Source organism: Rhinopithecus roxellana, chromosome 18 (genome assembly GCF_007565055.1).
Source record: "Rhinopithecus roxellana isolate Shanxi Qingling chromosome 18, ASM756505v1, whole genome shotgun sequence".
Lineage (NCBI taxonomy): Eukaryota > Metazoa > Chordata > Mammalia > Primates > Cercopithecidae > Rhinopithecus > Rhinopithecus roxellana.
In genome coordinates this window covers 12,575,339-12,601,518 of record NC_044566.1, presented here as the reverse complement: position 1 = coordinate 12,601,518, position 26,180 = coordinate 12,575,339, and the positions used below count along the sequence as shown (strand labels likewise).

General features: G+C 36.1%; 1 protein-coding gene and 1 pseudogene across 1 annotated transcript in view; one reads left to right on the top strand and one right to left on the bottom strand.

Moving 5' to 3' along the window:
* Window positions 1-26,180, top strand: part of DPY19L2 (dpy-19 like 2) — a 122,248-nt gene that overhangs the window by 38,681 nt on the left and 57,387 nt on the right. The window contains exons 7-13 of the mRNA XM_030922428.1: window positions 9,166-9,286; window positions 12,036-12,129; window positions 16,389-16,446; window positions 19,122-19,213; window positions 21,859-21,958; window positions 24,980-25,057; window positions 25,816-25,902. Coding sequence (XP_030778288.1) covers window positions 9,166-9,286; window positions 12,036-12,129; window positions 16,389-16,446; window positions 19,122-19,213; window positions 21,859-21,958; window positions 24,980-25,057; window positions 25,816-25,902 — 630 coding nt within the window. The remainder of the gene's footprint in view (window positions 1-9,165; window positions 9,287-12,035; window positions 12,130-16,388; window positions 16,447-19,121; window positions 19,214-21,858; window positions 21,959-24,979; window positions 25,058-25,815; window positions 25,903-26,180) is intronic.
* LOC104653520 lies at window positions 2,435-7,251 on the bottom strand (annotated as a pseudogene).

Genomic DNA, 26,180 nt, shown 5'->3' with positions numbered 1-26,180 from the left:
TAGGTAAGATTTTGTTTTTCTCTTGTTGTTTTCAGTATTTTTTTTTTAATTTAGTCTTCAAAAATGTATCAAAGTATAATACTCAAAGTTCAAATGTTTTCTAAAGTATGTTGTGTTTTAGTGTAGATTTCTTTAGATTTTTTCTGTTTGAGATTTGCTCAGCCCCTTGAATATTTAGGTTTATATCTTTTGCCATATGTGGGAAGTCCAGTCATATTTATTTTTCTTTCCTTTTTTTTTTTTTTTGAGACGGAGTCTCACTCTGTCACCCAGGCTGGAGTTCAGTGGCCAGATCTCAGCTCACTGCAAGCTCCACCTCCCGGGTTCACGCCATTCTCCTGCCTCAGCCTCCCAAGTAGCTGGGACTATAGACGCCTGCCACCTCGCCTGGCTAGTTTTTTGTATTTTTTAGTAAAGACGGGGTTTCACCGTGTTAGCCAGGATGGTCTCTATCTCCTGACCTCGTGATCCGCCCATCTCGGCCTCCCAAAGTGCTGGGATTACAGACTTGAGCCACCGCACCCGGCCTTTCTTTCTTTGGTATGTATGTATGTATGTATGTATGTATGTATGTATGTATGTATTTATTTTGAGATAGGATCTCATTCTGTCGCCCAGGCTGGAGTGCAATGGTGCAATCTCAGCTCACTGCAACCTCTGACTCCTGAAGTCCAGTGATCTGCCTACCTCAGCCTTCCGAGATCAGCAACCACCATACCTGGCTAATTTTTTTGAGTTTTCTGTAGACATGGGGTTTCACTATGTTGCTCAGGATGGTCTGAAACTCCTGGGCTCAAGCAGTCTGCCTGCCCTGGTCACCCAAACTGCTGGGATTACAGGCATGAGCCACCAGGACCAGCCTCAGTAATTATTTCCTTGAATTCTTTTTCAGCCCTGCCTCTTTCCCGTCTCCTTCCAAGACTCCAATGACATGAATGCAGGATCCTTTGTTAAAGTTCCACAGGTTCCTAGGGCTGTTGCGTTTTTTTTTATTATTGTTATTCTGTTAGCATTTGTTTTTTCTCTTTTGCTCAGATTAATTTCTATTGTTCTGTCTTCTAATTTACTGGTTATTTTCTTCTATCTCTGCCATTCTCCTCTTGTACCATCCATTAAGATTTTTTATTTTGATTATTTTATTTTTGAGTTCTGAAAATTTTGACTTTTCTTTATGTCTTCTGTTTTTCTGCTGACACTTTTTCTTCTTCCAACTTCTGTTTTAGGTTCATGGGGTACATGTGTGGGTTTGCTATATAGGTAATTGCATGCAGTGGGGGTTTGGTGTATTCAGTATTTTGTCACCCAGGTAATAAGCATAGTACTCAATAGGCAGTTTTTCAGTCTTCACCCTCTTCCCACCCTTCACCCTCAAGTAGGCCCCAGTGTCTGTTGTTCCCTTCTTTGTGTCTGTGTGTACTCAGTGTTTAGCTCTGCTTATAAATGAGAACACGCAGTATTTAGTTTTCTGTTCCTGCATTAATTCACTCAGCATTCTGGCCTCTAGCTCCTTCCATGTTGCTGCAAAGGGCATTATCTTGTTCTTTATAATGGCTGCGTAATATTCATGGGGTATATGTACCACATTTTCTTTATCCATTCCACTATTGATGGCATTTAGATTGATTCCATGTCTTTGCTATTGTGACTAGTGCTGCAGTGAACATACATGTGCATGTGTCTTTATGGTAGGCTAATTTATATTCCTTTGGGTATATACCCAGTAAGGGGATTGCTGGGTCAAATGGTAGTTCAGTTTTAAGTTCTTTGAGATATTTCCAAACTGCTTTCCACAGTGTTTGAACTAGTTTACATTCCCACCAGCAGTGTATAAGCATCCCCTTTTCTCCACAACCTCACCAGCATCTGTTGCAGTGGCCGGATCTCAGCTCACTGCAAGCTCCCCCTCCCGGGTTTAGGCCATTCTCCTGCCTCAGCCTCCCGAAGAGTTGGGACTACAGGTGCCACCACCTCGCCGGGCTAGTTTTTTTGTATTTTTTAGTAGAGACGGGGTTTCACCGTGTTAGCCAGGATGGTCTTAATCTCCTGACCTTGTGATCCGCCGGTCTCGGCCTCCCAAAGTGCTGGGATTACAGGCTTGAGCCACCGCGCCCAGCCCTACTTAATAATAGCCATTCCGATTGGGTTAGTGTGGTTTTGATTTGCATTTCTCTAATGATTAGTGATGTTGAACACGTTTTCATATGATTAATTGCTGCATAAATATCTAATTTTGAAAAATTTGTGTTCATGTCCTTCACCCACTTTTTTTTCATGTTTTAAAAAAGTGACATTGTTTTATTACTATCCACAGGTGGGGCCTGCATGATGTGGTGGATGTGCTGGGCTCAGGGGACGTGTGGGCTGTGAGGAGGAGATGATGACAGAAAGGCTGGAAGGAAAGGAGGTGGGTTTGAAGGCCAGGCCCAAGGGGTCCTCAGGTCCATTTCTGGGAAGGGACAGCCTTAAGGAAGGAGTCATGGCAAGCCATAGCTAGGCTACCAATCAGATTAAGAAATTCTGGGAAATCTAACTGCCCATTCCAGTTTCTTCATGCGGTCAAGGACACCGGGGTCCTTCTGGTTCTTTGTGAAGGCAGCCAGCTCTGTATTCATGAAGCTTAGGAACTCCGTCTTGGAGAGACTGCAGTTGTAACCATCCTTTCCAGCATACTTTTGGAAAACAGCAATCAGGGACTCAGTGCACCACGCAGTCTCTGTAAGGCTGGAGATTTTTGCCGTGTTGGAGCTGAGCGATGCCCAGGAGGCTGTGACTGGGAGTGGCACGGAGTACCCATTTTTTAATGGGGTTGTTTTTTTACTTTTGATTTGTTCCTTGTGGATTCTGGATATTAGACCTTTGTCAGATGAATAGTTTGCAAATATTTCTCCCTTTCTGTAGGTTGTCTGATTACTCTCTTGGTAGTTTCTTTTGCCATGCAGAAGCTCTTTAATTAGGTTGCATTTGTCAATCTTTGTTTTGTTGCAATTCCTTTTGGCATCTTCGTCATGAAATTTTTGCCAGGGTCTATGTCCAGAATGGTATTTTCTATGTTTTCTTCTAGGATTTTCATTGTTTTAGGTTTTACATTGCAGTGTTTAATTCATCTTGAGTTGATTTTTGTGTATAGGGAAAAGAAAGGGTGAAGTTTCAGTCTTCTGCATATGGCTAGCCAGTTATCCCAGCATCATTTACTGAATAAGAAGTCCTTTTTCCTATTCACTTGTTTTGTCAGGTTTGTTGAAAATCAGATGGTTCTAGGTGTGTGACTTTATTTCTGGACTCTCTGTTCCATTGGTCTATGTGTCTGTTTTTGTGCTAGCACCATGCTGTTTTGGTTATTGTAGCCTTGAAATATAGTTTGAAGTTGGGTAGTATGATGCCTCTGGCTTTGTCCTTTTTGTTTAGGATTGCTTTGGCTATTTGAACTATTTTTTGGTTTCATATGTTTTATTTTAATTAATTTTAACCTTATTTACATTGAAGGAGTATCCCTATAAGTTTTAGGGTAGTTTTTGTAATTATGTGAAAAATGTCATTGGTAGTTTGATAGGAATAGCATTGAATCTGTAAACTGCTTTCTGTAGTATGGTCATTTTAACAATATTGAATTTTCCTACCCATGAGCATGGAATGTTTTTCCATTTGTTTTTATTGTCTCTGATTTCTTTCAACAGTGTTTTGTAATTCTCATTGTAGAGATCTTTCTCCTCTCTAGTTAGTTGTATTCCTAAGTATTCTTTTATAAGTTTTTTATTACTTTTCTCTGCCTATTGTGAATGAGATTGCATTCTTGATTTGGCTCCCAGCTTGGACATTGTTGGTGCATAGAAATACTACTGACTTTGGTACATTGATTTTACATCCAGAAAGTTTGCTAAAGTTTTCAAAAAGACATATCTAGGAGCTTTTAATTAGAGACTATGGGGCTTTCTAGGTATAAAATTATATCATTTAGAAAAAAGATAGTGTGAATTTCTGTCTTCCATATGGATTTATTTTCTTTCTTTCTCTTGCCTGGTTGCTCTGGCTGGGACATCCACTACTATGTTGAATAGCAATGGGGAAAGTGAACATCCTTTTGTTGTTCCAGTTCTCAAAGCAAGTGTTTCTAGCTTTTGCATGTTCAGTATGGTGTTGGCTATGAGTTTGTCATAGATGGCTCTTCTAATTTTGAGATATGTTCCTTCAATGCCTACTTTGTTGAAGGTTTTTAAAGTGAAAGGATGTTGAATTTTATCAAAAGCCTTTTCTGCATCTGTTTCGATAATCATGTGGGTTTTTTTTTTTAGTTCTTTTATGTGATCAATCATATTTATTGATTTGCCTGGGTTGAACCAACCTTTCATCCTAGCAATAAAGCCTACTTGATCGTGATGGATTAGCTTTTTGATATGCTGATGGATTCAGTATGTTAGTATTTTGTTGAGGATTTTGCATCTATATTCATCAGAGATATTGGCTTGAAGTTTTCTTTTTTACATTATGGCTCTGCCATGTTTTGGCGTCAGAATGATGCTGGCCTTATAGAATGAGTAAGGGAGGAATCCCTCCTCAGTTTTTTGGAATAGTTTCAGTATGATTGGTATCCACTTTCCTTATATGTCTGGTAGAATTTGGTTGTGAAGTCATCTGTTCCAGGGCTTTTTCTGGCTGGTAGGCTTTTTATTGGTGATTCAGTCTTGGAACTTGTTATTGGTCTATTCAGGGTTTTCATTTCTTCTTGGTTCAATCTTTGGAGGTTATGTATTTCCAGGAATTCAGCCATTTCTTCTAGGTTTCCCAGTTTGTGTCTATGGAGTTGTTCGTAACAGTCTCTCAGAGTTTTTTGCTTTTCTATGGGGTCAATGGTAATATCTCCTTTGTCATTTCTGATTGTGTTTATCTGGGTCTTCTCTCTCTTTCTCTTTATTAGTCTAGCTAGTGGTCTATTAAACTTACTTGTTCTTTCAAAGAATCAACTCATGGTTTTGTTGATCTTTTGTATGGTGTTTTTGTCTCAATTTCATTCAGTTCATCTCTGATTTGGTTATTTCTTATCTTCTGCTAGATTTTGGGTTGGTTTGCTCTTACTTTTTTGGTTCCTCTAGGTGTGATGTTAGGTTTTTAATTTGAGATCTTTCTAACTTTTTGATGTCGGCGTTTAGCTCTGTAAACTTTCCTCTTAACACTGCTTTAACTATGTTCCAGCAATCCTGTTATGTTGTATCTTTATTTTCATTAGTTTCAAAGAATTTCTTGATTTCCACCATAATTTCTTTGTTGACTCAAAAAGTCATTCAGGGGCAGGTTGTTTAATTTCCATGTAATTGTGTGGTTTTGAGAGATGTTCTTAGTGTTGATTTATGTTTTTTTTTTGCTGAGACTTTCATTCCTCTGGCAAGTTTTTCAATTTTTCCATTTGTTTTAAGCATGCTCATTAGAGTATATTTATGATTGTTGCTTTAAAATCCTTGATAATACTAATATTTCTTTCATCTCAGTATTGGAATCCATTTATTTTCTCATTCAGTTTGAGACCTTTCTGGTTCTTGATGAGTGATTTTCACTTGAAACCTAGACATTTTGAGTATTATGTTATGAGACTGGATTTTATTTAAACTTGCTATTTTAACTGGATACCTCTGGCATCACTCAAGCAAAGGAAGGGGAAAAGGGGGAAGGCATCATCTTTTTGCTTTCAGCATCACCTGAGGTCAGGAGTTTGAGACTAGCCTGGTCAACATGGTGAAACCCTGTCTCTACAAAAGATACAAAAATTAGCCAGGCATGGTGGCAGGCACTTGTAATCCCAGCTACTTGGGAAGCTTAGGCAGGAGAATTGGCTTGAACCCAGGTGGAAGAGGTTGCAGTGAGCCAAGATTGCACCACTGCACTCCAGTCTGACTGAAAAGAGTGAGACTCCATCTAAAAAAAAAAAAAGAAAAGAAAAGAAAAAGAAAAGGCCCAGGGAAGATGGAAATCTAACTTCCCCACTTGGCCTTTGTTTATATGGTAGGGATGGAACCACATTTTTTTTTTCTTTTGAGATTTTTGGTACTTTTTATATATTTGTCTTAGTCTGTTTTGTGTTGTTTGAACAAAGTATCTGAGATTAGGTAATTTAGAAAGAATAGAAATTTATGTCTCACAATTCTGGAGTCTAAGAATTCTGGAGTCCAAGGAAGTCCAAGATGAAGGTGCCAGCAGATTTGGTGTCTGGTGAAGGTTGCTCTCCGCTTCCAAGATGGTGCCTTGATGTTGCGTCTTCTAAAGGAAAGGAATAGTATGTCCTCACATGGCCGACAGTAGGAGAGTAAGAGAGCTTTAATCTCACTCATGACGGGGGAGTCCTCATGGCCTAATCACCCCTTACAGGTCCCATCTCTTAATACTATCACATTGACCATTAAGTTTCAACACCTGAATTTTGGAGGAGACATATTCAAACCATAGCAGTGGCCATTGGCATTTCTGGATTGCCAGCCTCTTTAACTCCAAATCTGAGAAAATGAGGCACAGAGAGAGCCCATGGAACTCATAACCATGCTGTACTTTGGGTCTCAAGTCTGTCTTTTCTCTACTTTTCAGTCTTCTTATGTTTGATTTGTATGTAACTCAAAGGGTTTTCAGTTGTACTTCAAGGGAGTAATCAGGAAAAGTATATCCACTCCATCTTCCCAATAGCAAACATTTGTATTACTTAAATATTTATATATAGTATTTTCATTTTCATTCCGTTCAAATTATTTTCTAATTTCTCGTGTGATTTCTTCTTTGATCCATCAGCAGTTTAAAATTGTATTATTATGGACACAGGGAGGGGAACAACACTCACTGGGGCTTGCAGGGGAAGGGCAGGGCAGGGGAAAGCATCAGGGAAAAGGGCAAATGCATGCTGGGCTTAATACTTAGATGATGGGTCAATAGGTGCAGCAAACCACCATGGCACACGTTTACTTATGTAACCTGCACATCCTGCACATGTATCCCGGAACTTAAAAATAATAATAATTTTTAAAAACCTTCTAGAAACACACACACACACAAATAACAAAATAAAATAAAATCATGTGGCTTAATTTCCAGGTACTTGGAAAATTTCTCAGATTTTGATTTCTGTAAGTGTTTAATGTAATCTGTAATAGTAACAATTGGATAATATAGATCTGCCTAAGATTAAAGCCTCAGTTTTCTGCACCGACTTTCTCTGCATCCCTTCTTACTCTTTGAAGGCACTCTTCTGTTTTTATTTACTCTAATGGCTATCTTCATAACTCTAATGTAAATGCAAAAACCCAAATGCAAAAACCTATTTCCTGTATCTTCAATTTCAGTTAATGTTGACTTTCTCTGTATATATAAAATGAGGGTTTAACTTATTACACTAGCCCCATTTCTCTCAGTGTTTGATACTTAGTATTTTTAATTTTTTGGTTATACCTGAATCTTAATTATACAGTAAAATTCTCTATTTCTTGTTTCATTAATTTCTAACAGTATGGTCTCAGTGATAACTTTCTTTTTTACTTATTCAACAATGTTTATTGAATAATTAGCACAGTTTTCAATTTCTTTTTTGACGCTATCAAAAATGTCAAAAGTAATTATAATGTAGTTCAGTTGTTTTTAAAACTTGGTAGCATTATGAAGAACAGGAGTTGTTCCCAGTCTTTTCACATCACAGAGATAAAAAATTGAGAGGATCTAGATTTACTCCAACACTACGTAGTACTGCAATGTTGAATTTTATGTTCATACTTATTGTGTTCACAGGAGATAAATTTCTCATTTACAAATAAAAATGTAAGTTTAGAACAGAATGTTTTAAAAAGGTAAAAGCATTCACTGCATACTATGTGCCAGGACTATACTTAGGACATATATGACTGTATATGTGAGCTCTTATCTCACTTCTCTTGTAGCATAGTTATTATTAAACTCATTTGAGAGATGAAGTGATTGACAGCTGTTGAAGGATTACTTGAGACCGTAGAAACTATAACTTGTAGAGTCACAATTTGAGTTCAATTCTGACATCAAAGCTATGCTTTTCCTGCTATATCAAGCTGTATAATAAATCTACACTTGTGAGATGTGGAGAGATGTTTATGATGTTTAGCAATGCATATTACATTAACATTGATAATGTGATCTCATTAGGTAGTATTGAGTAACTCTAATTTCATGTTTTAAATGCTTAGGGGGAGGACTGGAAAGATAATCACCAGCTTTTTTCTTTTTTGAGATGGAGTTTCGGTCTTGTCACCCAGGCTGGAGTGCTGTGGTATGATCTTGGCTCACTGCTGCCTGTGCCTTCCGATTTCAAGTGATTCTCCTGCCTCAGCCTCCCGAGTAGCCGGCATTGCAGGTGCCCACCACCACGCCCAGCTAATTTTTGTATTTTTAGTAGACATGTGGTTTCATCATGTTGGCCAGGCTAGTCTCGAACTCCTGACCTTGTGATCCACCCGCGTTGGCCTCCCAAAGTGCTGGGATTACAGGCATGAGCCACTGCGACTAGCCAATCACCAAAATATTAAAAATGTTTAGCTCTAAGAGGTGCTTACTTTCTCTTTTCAACTCTTTATTTTTTGACTTTTTCCCCTAGTGATCTCACATTAGTTTTCCAGAATGTATACTGTTATTTTTAAAAGACCTCTGAGACATGAACATTCTGTTGGGATTTTTTTTTCTTATTTTTTCTTTGTCTTTGAACATTTAAAAATAGCTTGCAGATTGGAAAGAACTGGTCAATTAAATCTTCTGCTTGGTTAAAATTGTAATGGGCACAGGTGCTATTATTCCATTCTGTTCCAGTGTTTATAATATATTTTATATTTTATGAAGAAATAAATTCAAGGATCTAAATGAAATGAATTATAAAATGTTTCTGTAAATCTTTGTATTTTTCTATTAATCACCATATTTTAATTATATGCTTTTATATTGACTTACAGTTACCATTATTTATATTACAGAATTGGTTACCACATATATAATATCTTTGTATATAGAAGCATAATGTATAATTTTGAAGTGACTGATTCCCAAGTGAAATGATCTAAATGAATTTGTCAGAGTTTATAATGTCTAAGGCAACCATCACAAAATCGTGTTTTGGAAAGATTATTATTATGAAGAGAATGTATTTTCCTTCATTATCTCTTTGTTTTTATCTTTTTTAAGGTAGTCATAGCCTCCTGGTATCGCACATTCATGGGAATAATGAATTTATTTGGACTAGAAGCTAAGACCTGCTGGAATGTCACCAGAATAGAACCTCTTAATGAAGTTCAAAGCTGTGAAGGCATGTTTCTTCCAAAAATGCTGTCATTTGTAAACATTCATAAACATGTAATAATATTATGATTCACTTTTAAGAGTTATTGTAAAATACTGTTGTTGACTTAAAAAAATTAGAACTGACTCACCTCAATGAGTATTTTCCATTTTAAAGTAGTTTTCTGAGAAGGCTGTGTACTTACAAATTTGAGTACAAATTTTGGAATTTGAGTATTAACATATCCCATTGTAAGGCAATCTTGACTATAAGTCAGTCTTCTATTTCAGAATGCGAGATACAGAAAGATGTTTTTTGGGGTAGCTTCAATATATAAATTTTGAGGATAGATGAAATAGTCAGATATCTATTTGTAATAGCTAATATATAAATTTATGCATACATATTTAAAAATTAGATATGTAATAATAGATTGATTTAGAAATATTACTTTTTTATATATGCTCATAGTCCATGAGTAGTATTAATAAAACTCATCCTGTTTATCTTCTACATTGGTTTCTTTGTCAAAGAACCGCTTTTGGAATCATCTTAACAGCTTTCCAGGATACATAGTGGTCACTTCTATTTAAGATGTTTGCATTTCAGCACTTTTACAATTCAAGTACGGTGCTGTCCCTTGAGACTCTCGTTCACCGCCACATGTATCTCTTTTCATAACACTAACATTGTTGTTTTTTCTTTATTTCTTCAAATTTTTAACAACATGACTTAGTATATTTTATAAATGAATTTTTAGACTTGTTTGTAACAACATTCAACTCTTGGGATATAAACTAAATCTATTTTCCTTACAGTTTTTGCTGATTCCCTCAGTAAAAATAGAATTGATGAGGATGTTTGAGGGGCAATTACACTTTTTTGGGTACGATGTAAAGGATTGGAGAAAATGCCTCATAAAATGAGAGGCTTAGCAATGATTCAGTCAGCTGGAAGGTGTGACCCTGTCTGAGTGGTGAAAATGATCACCTAAGTATGGTGTTAGTTACATTCCTGATAAGTGATAGTTTCGTGTTTGGCACTTGGGACACAGAGATGAACCAGCTAGGCGTGGAGCCTTACCCTCATCGAGTTTATGCTGTAAGGGAGCTGTTAGCAGTTACAACTGTGATGGATGTTATAAATAAGAAAATAAGGTTCCCGACATTAGGAGTAAGAGAGGGTAAGTATTTTAAGAATAGGGAATAACATATTCAAATATCCTGAAGCAAGAGAGAACTGAAAGAAGGCTAGAATTCCTGGAAGTAATGGAGAAGAAAAATGATGTGAAATGGTGCTGGGAATATAAGGAAGGATCAGATCATGAAAGCCGTGCACTGGCGAAGGATTTTATACTTTATCCATTGAAGAATTTTAACAGAGTTTCATTTTAAAACATTATTTAGTCAATGGTATGGAAAGAATATTAGTAAAGGGACAAAAGTAGGTTCAGGGAGGCCAGGTAGGAGACTATTATGTTCTCAGCAAGTGACTGCAGGAAAGATAATGTGGAAATGCCTGGGTGTGAGAGAGATTTTGGAAGTACCATGGACAAGACTTGGTAATTGTTTGGTAAGAAAGGGGAAGGTGAGTGAAGAATCATGTGAAACACAGTTGGGTTTCTAGCTTAAGTAACTGAGCTCCTTTGAATGGTAGGAAGCATTTGAACAGCAGCAGGTTTGTATTGTTATGTTACATTGTGTATGCATTAATTTGAGGTACTTAAGACACCTCAGAGTGGGGACATGAAGTGGCTATCTGGGTATGAGAATAAGGAGAAAGTTCTGGATTAAATGTAGAGTTGGAGTCATCTGTATATAGATCATTGGAGCCATGGATGTGGAAGAATTTCTTTATGGAGAATGTGCAGATGGAGAAATGAAGGGGGCATATGACAGAGCCTAAGGTGGTCCAATATTAAAGAGTGGTAAATAAAACGAGAAGTTACTGGAACTGACTGAAAGGAGTGATCAGAGAGGCAGGGGGAATCAGAAGGCCAGCCTTCAGACCTTTGCTGCAGCCAATTAAAGTGAAATAACCTTTGACAAGTTGAATATCTTATGTTCTGTTTTCTCGAACATAAGAAAAATACTTTTATACCAGCTAATATTATAAACTTGTTCTGAGAAAAATGTGGGATGACCATAAAGTACATGTTGCCACACACATGCATAATCTTCTATGTGGAATATACTAAGATTCTAGCTATACATAATAATGGATCAAATGACTGGATCATTTCATATAGACTAAAGCTGTACCCTGAAGTCAAAACCATATCTTAACTCTTCCTACAGCCTAGCAAAAGATAAAGATAATGCAATGGTTTTTCTTTTGTATTCATTAAGTGGTTCTACAGACAGTTCCAGACACTGAACACTAGCAGCATCAGCTAAATAAATGTGAATCCCCAACAAATCATTACAGTATAATAGTAATTCCTTAGAGGAAAGTACAAATGCAATTATAAAAAGTATAAGGTATAAATGTAACTATATAATACCTCATTAAGAGTGAGCTTACATATGTGTATGTGTCTATATACACACACACATATATATATATACACACACACATACATATATATGTGTCTGCATGCACACACACACACATACAAACTCTTATAAGGGTAAAGAATTAAACACAGCAGCAATCTGGAAAGCAAATGCTTTCAGCAAATTCATGAGCTCATGATTGCAAAGCACTGAGATAATTATGCCCAATTGCTTTAGAGTCGTATATTCATTAAACACTGATTATCTGTATCTTTTCAAAGGATTGGGAGATCCTGCTTGCTTTTATGTTGGTGTAATCTTTATTTTAAATGGACTAATGATGGGATTGTTCTTCATGTATGGAGCATACCTGAGGTAAGACTACTACTGAATTAAGAGACCTTCCAGTGGGCTTATACAGACTGGCTGATATTGGTTGATTAAATGAAAAGGAAAATTAACGAGATTAGATTCATATCAGGAAAGTTTGTGGATTTATTTGATTTTTCAGAAGCTTAACCAATATGTAACCAGAACTGGAAATGTCACTAAAATTCTATCTCAAAATCATCCCTTTTATTCTGTTGTTTAAACAGATTTCCTAACAAAGGCTTTAATGGAATATCCCCTAGTTCATGTGTAAAATTAATAAATCATTGGAGGAAATCTTTTGTTAGCAGTAATAGCAGCTTATTTCTAATTGTGTTCTCTAAGGATGAAATTAAGAAAGCAGTAGGAAAAACTGTGTATCACATGTGTTGGGCACTTACGTCTGCAAGCCTGTCTATCTTGATAAGAGTACCACGGGAAGCAGCAGTGAGACCTGTCTCAGGTGATAAGTTGAAATTAATTTCAACGGCCATGTGTTTTGCCCCCACACTTAATTGCTCCCTGAGATAGCCATATCAGCTAGTTTTTGCAATGAAAACTAAGGTGAAGTCAGTTTTGGTTACATCTAGGAAAGTATCTGCCTTTCTCACAAAAGGACAGACTTAGCTGCCCCTTCTCTGTTTCTTCCTGCTTTGATTACACTAGGATGTCATGCCCAGAGCTGCAGCAGTCGTCTTGTGACCATAAGGGAAAGGCCGTAAACGTAGGAGATGTATCTGGCCTGCCATCCTTCTGCTGCTGAACCAATGCCAACAGATACTTACCTTTCATTTTCTTGTTGAATGATATAAGAAACAACATCCATATTGTGTAAGCCACCTTTGTTAGGTTTTCTGTTTCTTTCAGTGGAACATATTCCTAGATGAATCATCAGATTTCTTTATAATGTTGTTCTTGTCGTGCAAAACATTTAAAATTAAAATTAATAGTTTTATCTTTCAACAAATATTTATTGAGTTTTCATAGTGCTTATGTCAATATAGAGATTAATAAATATACACACTCTTAGGAAGTTTTCAGCGTAAAAAAGACTAGCATAGAATCAATGAAAACTAGTGACATAGTCAGTGTTGTACCAGGGATGCTATCCAGCACAGTACATGAAAAGAAAAGTAGTAATAAGTGTAAGCATTGGAAAACTTGAAAAAAAAAGAAATAAGTGTTCTTAAAAGTAGATTACATAGTGTATCTAGAAAAATTTTTAAAGTGTATGGATATAGTATTTGTAATCATAAGAAAATTTACAATGTTACTCGATGTAAGCATTAATATTAAAATTCAAAATTATAAATTTTATACTTTAGCATCAAATAGAAAATGAAATTTTGAAAGGATGCTATTTAGAATAGCATTAAAAGCATGACATTCCTCAGAATAAATCCAACAAAAGATATATATGACAGCTATGGGAACATGATTAGAACTTTCCTGAGATATGTCTAGGAAAATCTAATTGGAGAGATATTCTACATTCATTGATTGAAGACTTGATGTTAAAAAGATTTATAGATTCAATGCTCTACCAGTCAAAATTCCAACATATTTTTTGTTGACTTTGGTGAGCTGATTTAAAAGTTATTCAGAAATGCAAAGGGCCAAATACAGTTAAGGTATTCTTGAAAAAGGAGGATTTGCACTATCAATTGTTGCTATATTTTAAAGCCAATGTAAAACGACACTATGATATTGGCACAGGAATAGACAAATAGATAACTGAAATAGAGTACAGCCCAGAAGCAGAAATGTACATTTAAAGGCATTCGATATATGGAGGAGTGGGTATCACAGATTGGTGGGTAAGGACAGGCATTTTAATAAATGGTGCTGGAATAATTGGGAGATCATATGGAACAAGGAGAAATTGGAACTATATAAATAATAAATCCAAGCTGGATTAAACACTCAAATATGAAAGACGAATTTATAAACTGTTCAGCATATTATATAGAAGAAGTCACTTGGAATAAGAAGTGATTTCTTAAACAAGATACAAAAATCCAGCCATGAAGAAAAACTGATAAATTGGATGAAAAGAACTTCAGTTCCTCAAAAGAACTATAGGATAAAAAAAAAAACCTCCAAGTGAGTGAAGATATTTACAAAGTACATACCCCACCTACTATCCAGAAATTCCATTCATTAACTTGATATAAATATTTATTGAAAGCCTGTTGTGACCAGGAGCACTGTTCTGGGTGCTTGGAATACAGAACAGAAATCTCTGTCCTTGTGAAGTTTATATTAGAGTGGGAAGATAAAGAAGAAAGACAACCTGATAGAAAAATGGACAAAATGTTTATGAACTGATATTTCCCAGAAGAACACCAAATGGTCAATAAACATGTGTAAAGTTGACCACCATCATTAGTCATGAAGAAAATACACATTCAAACCACAGTGAAATACCAACTCACATCTAATAGATTGATAAAGGAGCTTTCATCCACCACAGGTGGACACATAAATTGGCACAACTATTTTGGTGAACAGTGTACATTATCTGGTAACGTTAAAGGTACAGATACTTTGTAACTCAGCAATTCTAATTTAAAGTATATATTCCCAAAAAAGTCTTGCACATGTGGACTAGGAAGTACATACAATAATATAGTAGCATCATTTGCAAAAGTTTCAAACTGGAAACAACCCAAATATCCATTAACAGAGAAATGAATACATTTTGGTTTATTAATATGGTGGAACAGTATACAATAATGAGAATGAATGAACTATACGGCTACACACAGCATGGTTGATTCTTACAGATATAATTTTGAATGAGTGAATCCAGGTACAAAAGTTTTAAAAATACTGCATTCTTCCATTTGTATGTTGTTTAAAAACAGATTAAAGTAAATCGTAGTTTGATATGTATATAGAAAGAATTATGTTGATAATCTCAAATCACGTCAGTAGCTGATGCTTATCTTGGAGGCTGGCAAGTGGAGACTCAGTATAATCATTTCTCTATTTCAGTTAATTATATGGTGACTACATGGACGTTCCCTTTACAATAATTCTACAAGCTAGAAATTTTACACACTTTTCTATATGCCATATAGAAAAATATAAGCTCATTAAAGTATTTTGAGGGAAAAGGATTGCTTTGAGATTGTTTGGGCAGGTTTAAAAATGTTCTATTTTTTTAAAAAAAGTTCGATTTTTGGGCTGGGCACAGTGGCTCACGCCTGTAATCCCAGCACTTTGGGAGACCGAGGCGGGCGGATCATGAGGTCAGGAGATCGAGACCATCCTGGCTAACATGGTGAAACCCCGTCTCTACTAAAAATACAAAAAAATTAGCCAGGTGTGGTTTCGGGCGCCTATAATCCCAGCTACTCGGGAGGCTGAGGCAGAAGAATTGGCTTGAACCGGAGAGGCAGAGGTTGCAGTGAGCTGAGATCCCGCCCGTGCACTCTAGCCTGGGTGACAGAGCTAGACTCCTTCTCAAACAAACAAAAAACCAAAACAACAATAAGAAAAGAAATGGTTTTTATCTTTCATCTGATTTTTGTATTCTGTATTATTGTTTCTCTGGCAGTCAAGTAAAGAATATTTGCAGTAGTTTAGACAGTTCTAAGTTAATGCTACGTGAAACTGTTAGACTCTTGTCTTCATCTCTCAATCCCTAAAATCCAATTTCAAAAGATAAAAAGTTGCCTTTATTCAGAGTATTCAAAGGATGTGATCTAGACTCTAAAGTGCTAGCTTGTTTCTTAAAAAATATTTTATGTGGCTGGGTGCAGTGGTTCATGCCTGTAATCCCAGCACTTTGGGAAGCCGAGGCGGGTGGATCACGAGGTCAGGAGTTTGAGACCAGCTTGGCCCACATAGTGACACCCCATCTCTGCTCAAAGTAAAAAAATTAGCCGGGCATGGTGGCACACGCCTGTAATCCCAGCTACCTGGGAATCCGAGGCAGGAGAATCATTGGAACTCAGAGGCGGAGGTTGCAGTGAGCCGAGATTTCGCCATTGCACTCCAGCCTGGGCAGCAGAGCAAGACCCCATCTCAAAAAAAAAAATCATTTTATGTTCACACGTTATGTATTTTATTTAGAAAGTATTTTAGCTATAATAAATTATAAAATTGAGATTAATTTATATGTACACTTTTTAGAATTGTACATTCAGGATTTAAACATCAACCACATGGGTATGGTTTTGTACTATTATGTTTTAAATATTATTTAAACTATGGTTTTAATTTGATTGTATACTCTTTTTTTTTTTTTTTTTTTACAGTGGGACTCAACTAGGAGGTCTTATTACAGTACTGTGCTTCTTTTTCAACCATGGAGAGGTTTGTTTTCTAGAAAGTTAATGCTACATGAACATTCTAGAAATGCTAGAATTTTTAAGAAATAGAAGGGGCTACAGAGGAACAAGGAAATATACTCATCAAAACAATATATAATTGTATACTACTTATGACTTCACAATATTTTAAAGACCCTTATGTTATAAGCTGATATTTTAATCATGTTGATTGAAATGTTTAAATAGCTAGAATTTCAAACATAAAATCTCTTGCCTTATTTTTAGTAAATATATACATGCACATATATTCTGTAGAGAAAAGGAAATAGTATACTTGTGTTGAATCATGTCATGCACATTATCTGATGTATTCCCACTAAACTTTTTTTGTGGGTGGTGGCAGCCTCACCATACAAGTTATGAAATTTAAATTTAGAGAAAGTTAAGTTATTTATCCACATTCCACATTTACTACATGATGAAGCTGGATTTCCCATTCTATGTCTTTCTGCCTCTAAAATCTCACATATATATTATTTTATATTTTATAAATTATAAAATTATATTTTATAAAAACATATGTATTATATATAACATATATTCAACTTTTTTATTGTGGTAAGAATAAGTAACATGATATCTGCCCTCTTAACAGATTTTTAAGTGTACAATACAGTATTAACACAATGTTGTACAGCAGATCTCTAGAACTTACTCATCTTGCCTAACTGAAACTTTGTATGCATTGCACTTCCCTTGACAATGAAAGAGGCCTCAGGCCTGACACAGTTAAGACACTGCCACCTGCTGCCTCACTTCTTTCTGTTACATCATGCTGTCTGTTCAGTAATGCAAAATGCTGAATTCAAAATAGACATTAACTTACAAATTCAGCCCAGTGAAACATAGTCCACCTAAAAAAGAGCTCATAGAAGCTTATTTCAAATACGATGGATTCATTCAACAAAATATTGAGTACATACCATGTCCATGCTCTGTTAATGCTGAGGATATGACAATGAAAAAGAGAAAGATTCTGACTACTAGCTCTTGGTAGCAAAATATTTAATAGGTATGATGCAAGTTACATAGGGTAGAAGTACTTTTTTTTTTTTTTCCAAGATGGAGTCTTGCTCTGTCGCCCAGGCTGGAGTGCAGTGGTATGATCTTGGCTCACTGCAACCTCCGCCTCCCAGATGCAAACAATTCTCTTGCCTCAGCCTCCCGAGAAGCTGGGATTACAGGCATGTGCCACCATGCCCAGCTAAATTTTTGTATTTTTACTAGACATGGGGTTTCACCATGTTGGCCAGGTTAGTCTCAAACTCCTGACCTCATGATCCACCCACCTTGGCCTCCCAAAGTACTGGGGATTACAGGCATGAGCCACCACGCCCAGCCAGGTAGAAGTATCCATTGCTGTTGGGTTAATTTTTAAAAATCAGTTAGATAAAGTAATCATAAAAATTATACATAAAAGTCATGTATATTATTTTAAAGCAAACAAATGCATTGTCATTCAACAATGTGCTGATATAAAGACAAAACTTTTTCTTTGAGTGTGACAGACAACTGTTGGTATAAGTTGACTTTCTTTTTTTTTTTTTTTTTTTTTTTTTTTGAGACGGAGCCTTGCTCTGTCGCCCAGGCTGGAGTGCAGTGGCCGGATCTCAGCTCACTGCAAGCTCCGCCTCCCGGGTTTACGCCATCCTCCTGCCTCAGCCTCCCGAAATAAGCTTCTATGAGCTCAGCCTCCCTGTAGCTGGGACTACAGGCGCCCGCCACCTCGCCCGGCTAGTTTTTTGTATTTTTTAGTAGAGATGGGGTTTCACTGTGTTAGCCAGGATGGTCTCGATCTCCTGACCTCGTGATCCGCCCATCTCGGCCTCCCAAAGTGCTGGGATTACAGGCTTGAGCAACTGCGCCCGGCCAAATTGACTTTCTTATATGTATCATAATTCCTCTTCCAACATTTACAGTTTTGGTATCTTGGAAGAGGAGCAATAATTAAGACTCTTGCAAAGTAATGAGTTCACTTTCTTTCTAGAATTTCAGAGTTTTTGATGGAAATTTTTTCTAATACTCTGACCCATATGTCTTAGAAGTAATTTTAAAGTTTGTATGAAAATTTAATACTTTCATTACATGCATCACATTTGTAGTTCCCAAATACTTCTAGTTGTTTTAAAAATACATACTTAACCTTTTTAAGGTACATTTTACAAATTCTGAGGCAATCTTAGCTATTCGAAGTGTGTATTTATATTCATTCAAACTTGTTATGTAGAAACTCTCTTGGTGGTTGCGAATGATCTAGGTGACATTTGTTCAGGTATTTGTCTTGGCATGCATATATCCCAAAGCCTGGGATGCCAGGATCATATGCCAGGATCATACCTTCAGAGCTGGACTGTGGATCTAGTTGGTTAGTCACAGAATTCTCACAACTCTTATATGTACAATCTTGTTTGTCCCTTGGGTTTCCTTTTGCTGGGTCTGATATATCTGTTGCTGGTTTCTGGACATGGTAGTTAATTGCTCTCTACTTAATGGCCTCATGTGTTAAGAGAGCTTCAAAAACTGAGAAGCTATGCCAGACACTGAGAAATGGGATCTAGTGAACCTAGTATTAAAATTACTAAAACAAACTCACCCCTGGTTTTTAAATATGTTTGTTGTAGTAAACATGATGTAAAGTGGGCATTTTGTTGATTTCAGGCCACCCGTGTGATGTGGACACCACCTCTCCGTGAAAGTTTTTCCTATCCATTCCTTGTACTTCAGATGTATATTTTAACTTTGATTCTCAGGTAACTTTGATTTATAAAATGAAGGCAAATACATTATAATTTAAGTTTCTTAAAATATACTTCAATTCAGCACTTTAGGAAGCCGAGGTTGGGCGGATCACTTGAGGTCAGGAGTTCGAGACCAGCCTGGCCAACACGGTGAAGCCCCGTCTCTACTAAAATACAAAAATTAGCCAGGCATGGTGGTGTGCACCTGTAATCCCAGCTACTTGGGAGGCTGAGGCAGGAGAATTGCTTGAACCTGGGAGGCGGAGGTTGTAGTGACCCGAGATTGTGCCACTGCACTCCAGCCTGGGCAATAGAGCAAGACTCCCTCTAAAAAATTGTAAATATATATATATTCTTCAACCTATGAAGTTGTAATTACCAAGTTTAGACCATTTTTTAGTTATTTTAAAAGTAAATTGAGTATAGAGTTAAGAAAATAATTCAAAATTGCTATGTAAAAATGGCTGTCCATTTAAGAGTGTAGGCTACAGGTTTTAGATAACTACATTATGTTTTAATAAACCAAAAGGTATGTGTTTGTATATAGTTTGCCAAGATTCAAAAGTTGTTGAGAAACAGTTACATTTTCTCTTCAAAGTTTAGGTACTCTGACATTGTTTTCTAACCTGTGGTTTTGATGACTGTGCCATGAAAAAAGTGTTTTGTGTGCAAACGAATTTGGGAAATGCGGAGTTAGATGGATAAGGAGTACATATATTCTCTTATTTATGAAGCATTTCTGAACAACCAATGTTTCCAACAGGACAACCAGTTTCATTTCAAAGTTTTTTTTTTTTGGATACACTTTTTTTGTAGGGATTACATTTATAAGCATTTTAGGTATTTAAGAGGTCTGAGAAATGAACAAAAAACCCCGTCAGTGGTAGGTAGTATAAATAGCCTTATCAGAGAAATAAGTTTGATAGAATACTAATGAGAACTTTCACTGAATGAAATAATGATCACTATCTCCTCCAAACTCCCAGAGGACCCCATTCTTCACCTACTAGTCCCTGGCAGATTCTGCCTTATATAAAAATCATTTGTTTGTCTTCCTTATTTTTTAAAACATTAAATTTATGAATCATCCACACATACATAAATTTTTATTTATTTATTTAGACATGAAGTCTTGCTCTGTCACCCAGGCTGGAGTGCAGTGGCACAATCGGCTCACTGCAACCTCTGCTTCCCGGGTTTAAGCGATTCTCCTGCCTCAGCCTCCCAAGTAGCTGGGATTACAGGTGCACACCACCACCCCCAGCTAATTTTTGTATTTTTAGTAGAGGCAGGGTTTTACCACGTTGGCCAGGCTGGTCTCAAACTCCTGACCTCAAGTGATCCGCCCACTTCGGCCTCCCAAAGTGCTGGGATTACAGGTGTGAGCCACTGTGCCCAGCCAGTTATATGTATTTTAAAATACCACTGGTGCATACATCCGTGCAAATATTTGTGGCACTCAGATAAAGCTAATTGAAGAGTGGTAAATAGTAGTGTACTGGGGTAGCACATACTTTGACAATGGAGCAGGCTAACTTCTGATTTCTTATCAACCTGACGTGTATATTCTGGGGTTGAATTTGGATTTAGGAACCTCCTCCTCATTCAGATCTCTGCATCTTTGCTCTACACTTTGCCTTCTCTCAAAGATTAGGTGATGGAAGCTGCCCATTCTCCATCACCCCTTGCTATTCATTCCCAGTTTAATTCCTAGGAAGGTGGGTTATATTTTTTTTGAAGTAATATCAGTCTGGTCAGTCAGGGGTTTCATGGAATAAAATGTCTTAATTAGAACATTTAGGGTTGTATCATTGAGGGCATGTGCTATACTCTGTATCTTAGTCAAAAGTAATTTTTGTTTGAAAAATGTAAGATTACAAAGTACATAATGAGTATTTTATGATAACAGTGAACAATATGAACATGTAGAATTTTGTTTTTGAAAATTTATATACGATTGTACAAAGATTCATCAAAATCCAACACAGCATTTATAAAAGGAACAGTTACAGTTTTATTATTTATGTAAAACATTTGTGTTTCTTTTTTCATGTCTAAAAGTTATTGTAATTCTCTGTGGTAAAAGATACTGGTTCCCAATACATCTCAGTAATGGAGAATGGACAATTTAAACTTCCACACGCTTCAACTGAATTCTAGAATGATTTTTTAATTTTTTAAGATTCCTTTTCCTCAAAATTTTCCCATGGTTGTTAACTTATTACTTTGTCAGCACTTACATTTCTCTTCAATGTTTTTGGAAACAGAAAAGTGGTGGTATATAAAGTTGTTGCTACACATACAGGAGAAGCATGTTGAGGTGTGCAGGGGCAGCACCGCATCCTATTTTCTGACCTCCTTGCTGGAGTATTAAATTTCTAATATCATGCATATGTAGAGGAAAACAAACTTTTGTATTTAAAATATTTAGTGGTAAATTACAATGTTATTTTTAAAACTCTAATTTTGATTGCTTCATGCAAGGCATGAAGTATTTCAAGTTCTTTTTAGTGTGCTTTAAAAAGTTACCTATATTTTGTTGTTTTACAGTAAAGGTAATGGAATACTTTAGATTTATCATTTTGCAACTAGTCTTTCTTTTCAGTGACAGCCTATTTTTAGGGTAAAACTTATTCGTATCAATTCTCTCTATTAAGGACCTCGAGCAATGATAGAAGACCCTTCGTTGCACTCTGTCTTTCCAATGTGGCTTTTATGCTTCCCTGGCAATTTGCTCAGTTTATACTTTTTACACAGGTAAGATGATTTTTTAAATTAATTTTTATTTTTATTTTAAGTTCTGGGGTACATGTGTGGGATGTACAGGTTTGTTACTTAGGTAAATGTATGCCATGGTGGTTTTTGCACCTATCAACTCATTACCTAGGTATTAAGCCCAGCATGCATTAGCTGTTTTTCCTAATGCTCTCCCCACCCCATACCCCGACAGGCCCCAGTGTGTGTTGTTCCCCTCCCTGTGTCTATGTATTCTCATTGTTCAGCAACCACTTATAAGTGAGAACATGTGGTGTTTGGTTTTCTGTTCCTGTTGCTGAGGATAATGGCCTCCAGCTCCATTCATGTCCCTGCAAAGGACCTGATCTCGTTCCTTTTTATGGCTGCATAGTATTCCATGGTGTATATGTACCACATTTTCTTTATCCACTCTGTCACTGATGAGCATTTGTGTTAATTCCATGTCTTTGCTATTGTGAACAGTGCTGCAATGAACACATGTATCTTTGTAATAGAATGATTTATATTCCTTTGGGTATATTAATTAAGTTGAATGCAAGATGTCCTTGGTTGTTTCCATAGAAATTTTTAAATATAGTTACATTTATGCCCTAAAAGATTTTCAAAATAGGGAATAAAGTTTACATAAAGGTATGATTTTTATGAAATAATATAATTCCACATTCTTTTACTGTATTAGTTAGTTTGACAGATTTTAAGGCTCGACATGTGAAAGAGTTTTTCTGTTATTTTTATTCACAAATGTTATTTTTGGTGTTTGAGATATTATCTGTATATAACTACCTATAGATTTTCCTTTTGTCCTGGTGATCATTCTGGGTGCCAAGCTACACAGCATTCTAAGGGCCAATCCTACTCTTCACAGCAGGACGTTCTGCTTCCAATCCAGCTAAATGTTGGCTGTTTTGTCTGTGGAGCAGAATTTTACCTGGCACCATTTCTATGAGCTTTAATCATAAAGCTCATCATTGCTTAAGTGAGCTGAGCCCATATCCTGTTTCTAAAGTAACTACATAACTAGTGCCAAGAAATTGAACTGGGGAAGCAGAGAGTAAATGGAGAATTTTGAGGAAATTTCATGATTCTAAGATTTTCCATCAGAGCTCCTTTCTGCATAATAAATACTGATGATAATAATAATACTCTATATTGGAAGTGAGAAATTCTGCCAAGAAGTCTTATGCTGCCAATAGCCTACAAAGAATGAAATTATAACCCCAGCTCAATTGGTGCTGCATGTTTAAAGTATTCCCTCTGCTTTACTTCATAATAGTTGGCTCCTTTCAGGTTATAACATGGACATATTCTATGGTTTTCATTATTTGCAAATGCCAACAGAGTAGAATTGGTTTTTAGTGAGCAGCACTTCATTGCAAGCACATTTATTAATCCAGTGGTACTGATGCAACCAAGCAGCTCTTTGGGGCCAGGCACGATGGCTCATGCCTGTAATCCCAGAACTTTGGGAGGCTGAGGCGGGTGGATCACGAGGTCAGGAGTTCAAGACCAGCCTGGCCAAGATGGTGAAACCCCGTCTCTACTAAAACTACAAAAAAATTAGCCGGGCATGGTGGCAGGCTCCTGTAATCTCAGCTACTTGGGAGGCTGAGGCAGAGAATTGCTTGAACATGGGAGTTAGATATTGCAGTGGGCTGAGATCGTGCCACTGCACTCCATCCTGGGTAACAGAGTGAGACTCAGTTCCAAAAAAAAAAAAAAAAAGGGTCTTTGGGTAAGCTTGATATTGCTGTAATGATTTTCTAGCCATTCTCTGGATATATACTAGGCTTTTATTTTTCTTTGCTAATGTATATAGTTTTGTTTGTATTTGTGCATTTCATGCTTACAGAGGGATAATTCAATGTTATTTTCTGGGTGTACTTTAAGATTTTATTCTTAATTGTGTTTTTCATAGATTAAGGTTAAACTTAGTTCATTGTGCCACCACATCTGGCTAATTTTTTAATTTTTTGTAGAAATGAGGTAGCACCATCTTGCCCAGGCTGCTCTTGAACTCCTGGGCTCAAGCAGTCCTCCTATCTGGGCCTCCCAAAATGCTGGGATTATAGGCGTGAGCCACCATGCCTAGCCCAATTTTTTTTATGACTTCTGTGCTCTCCTGGAATTTTCAATTCTATCATTTATTTCCTTGAACATTTGAAGCATAGTTTAAAGACATATCTGATTGCACCAGACAAGTGTTTGAGTGATCTCCAAGCTAAGAATAGTTTTTATGTATTTAAAGGGATATAGAACAAAAATGAGAAAGAATATACAAGAGACTGTATGTGACCAACAAAGCATAACATACTTATTATCTGGCCTTTTATATAACAAATATGCTGATCCCTGATATAAATCTTTTGTGGATCTGTTTCTATTGTGTTAGTGATAGTGTCTTATCTTCATCTATGCTGGGTTATTTTTATTTGGTGCTGGACATTATACATGAAAAATTGGAGAGGCAAGTCAAAAGCACTAATTAATCTTGAACCACCTTCATGCAATCAGATTGAGATGATCCATAGATGGGTTTTAGTCTTTCTGAGGGCTGCTTGTTTTCTGGTTCACTATTATAGTATGGCCTTTTGAAACTCCAAACTAAAGCACCCTTCTTGGTGCACTCTGAGTGCTGAATCTGCTGAAATGCCTGCTCAGCTTGCTGGTCTCCCAACTGCCTCTCAGCTGGCAGGCATCTGCCTCTGTTGAAATTGGCAGATACCTCTGGGAGAAAAGTGGTCCAAAATGTCATGCTCATTGCTATAGATTGCCATCTATCTTTTTAATTCCTCATTTGCTTTGTTAATAATCTGTGGCTTTTATACATATTTTTAAAATATTTTTATTTATATATTTATACTTTTCCTAGACATTCTAGTTCTTAGTGGGAAGGTTGGTTCAAATTCCTTTGCTTACCATTATTAGAAATGTAGCCCTCCTCTTATATTTACTTTGCCTATGAATAGTAAAGTGTTAGTTTTCTATACTTTTTTTCACTTTTGCTTTTTTGTGTTATTTCAGATAGCATCATTATTTCCCATGTATGTTGTGGGATACATTGAACCAAGCAAATTTCAGAAGATCATTTATGTGAACATGGTAACATTTTTAATATATATAAGTCAAATGTTAAGATAGGTCCTCAGAGTTTATAAAATCGAAGTGATTCTGTTTTATAGGGTACCTCCTCTTTGGTAATATTTAATACATATGGTACTGGTGATATCCAGAAGGAAAACTGGAAATGTATATTATAGATGTCATATTATAATAGATTATACTTTCAACTAGACTATAGATGTGTTTTATTCTCTAAAACGTTTATGTTTTATTTATTATTATTATTACTACTTTTAAAACTGCCTTTTCTTTCTCAGACATGAGATTTTAGCATTTTGCCTGAATGACACTCTAACTGAAATTTTATATTCTTGCAATTTTGTTTTTGGCTTCGGTCCCAAACATAGCTTCCTTAAAAATATAAAAAGTTAGTAAAGCTTCATAAATAATAGAAGTTCTGAAGTCTAACAAAAATAAGATTAGTAAAACTGGTATTTATAACTAAGTCTTTCTTGTTATATTACTCCATTGTTAAAACAGTAGAAATCATAGACTTATTTTTCATTGTTCCAAGTAGCAGATGGAGAAAAAGTGAAATTCTGCCAGATAGAGTTTATAGTCTTGAATTTTAATACTTACAATTTAGCAGTGACTTGAAATTCTATTATCATTTGGCCAAGAGTTATTCATCTTTATGCAAATAGATTTGCATTAGAAATGGCTATATACCTACAAAATATGCATTATGCCAATATATGTAATAACCATAAAATGGATTTTTTTCACTTTTTTTTCAGATTTCGGTTATCCTTAGTTTCATTTTGATGTTTGGAAATTCAGTGTACTTATCTTCTTATTATTCTTCATCTTTATTAATGACGTGGGTAAGTATTTAGTTAATAAAGTTGGGTTTTTTTTTAACCTACCAAATAGCATGTTTTCCTGTCTAAAACAGGTATAAGAGAATAAATAGGCCCTTTCCTGATTATCATTCAACATGACACAGTTCTTCCCAAGCAAACCTTTTTATCTGTCTTATCCTTGAAAAATATTATAGTAGAAAGTTTTTCTTTTTAAGACAATGCCCAAGTAAATATTTAAAAATTATCATAATATAATTAGACTTACTTTAATCATATCCCATTTTATGATAAAAATGACT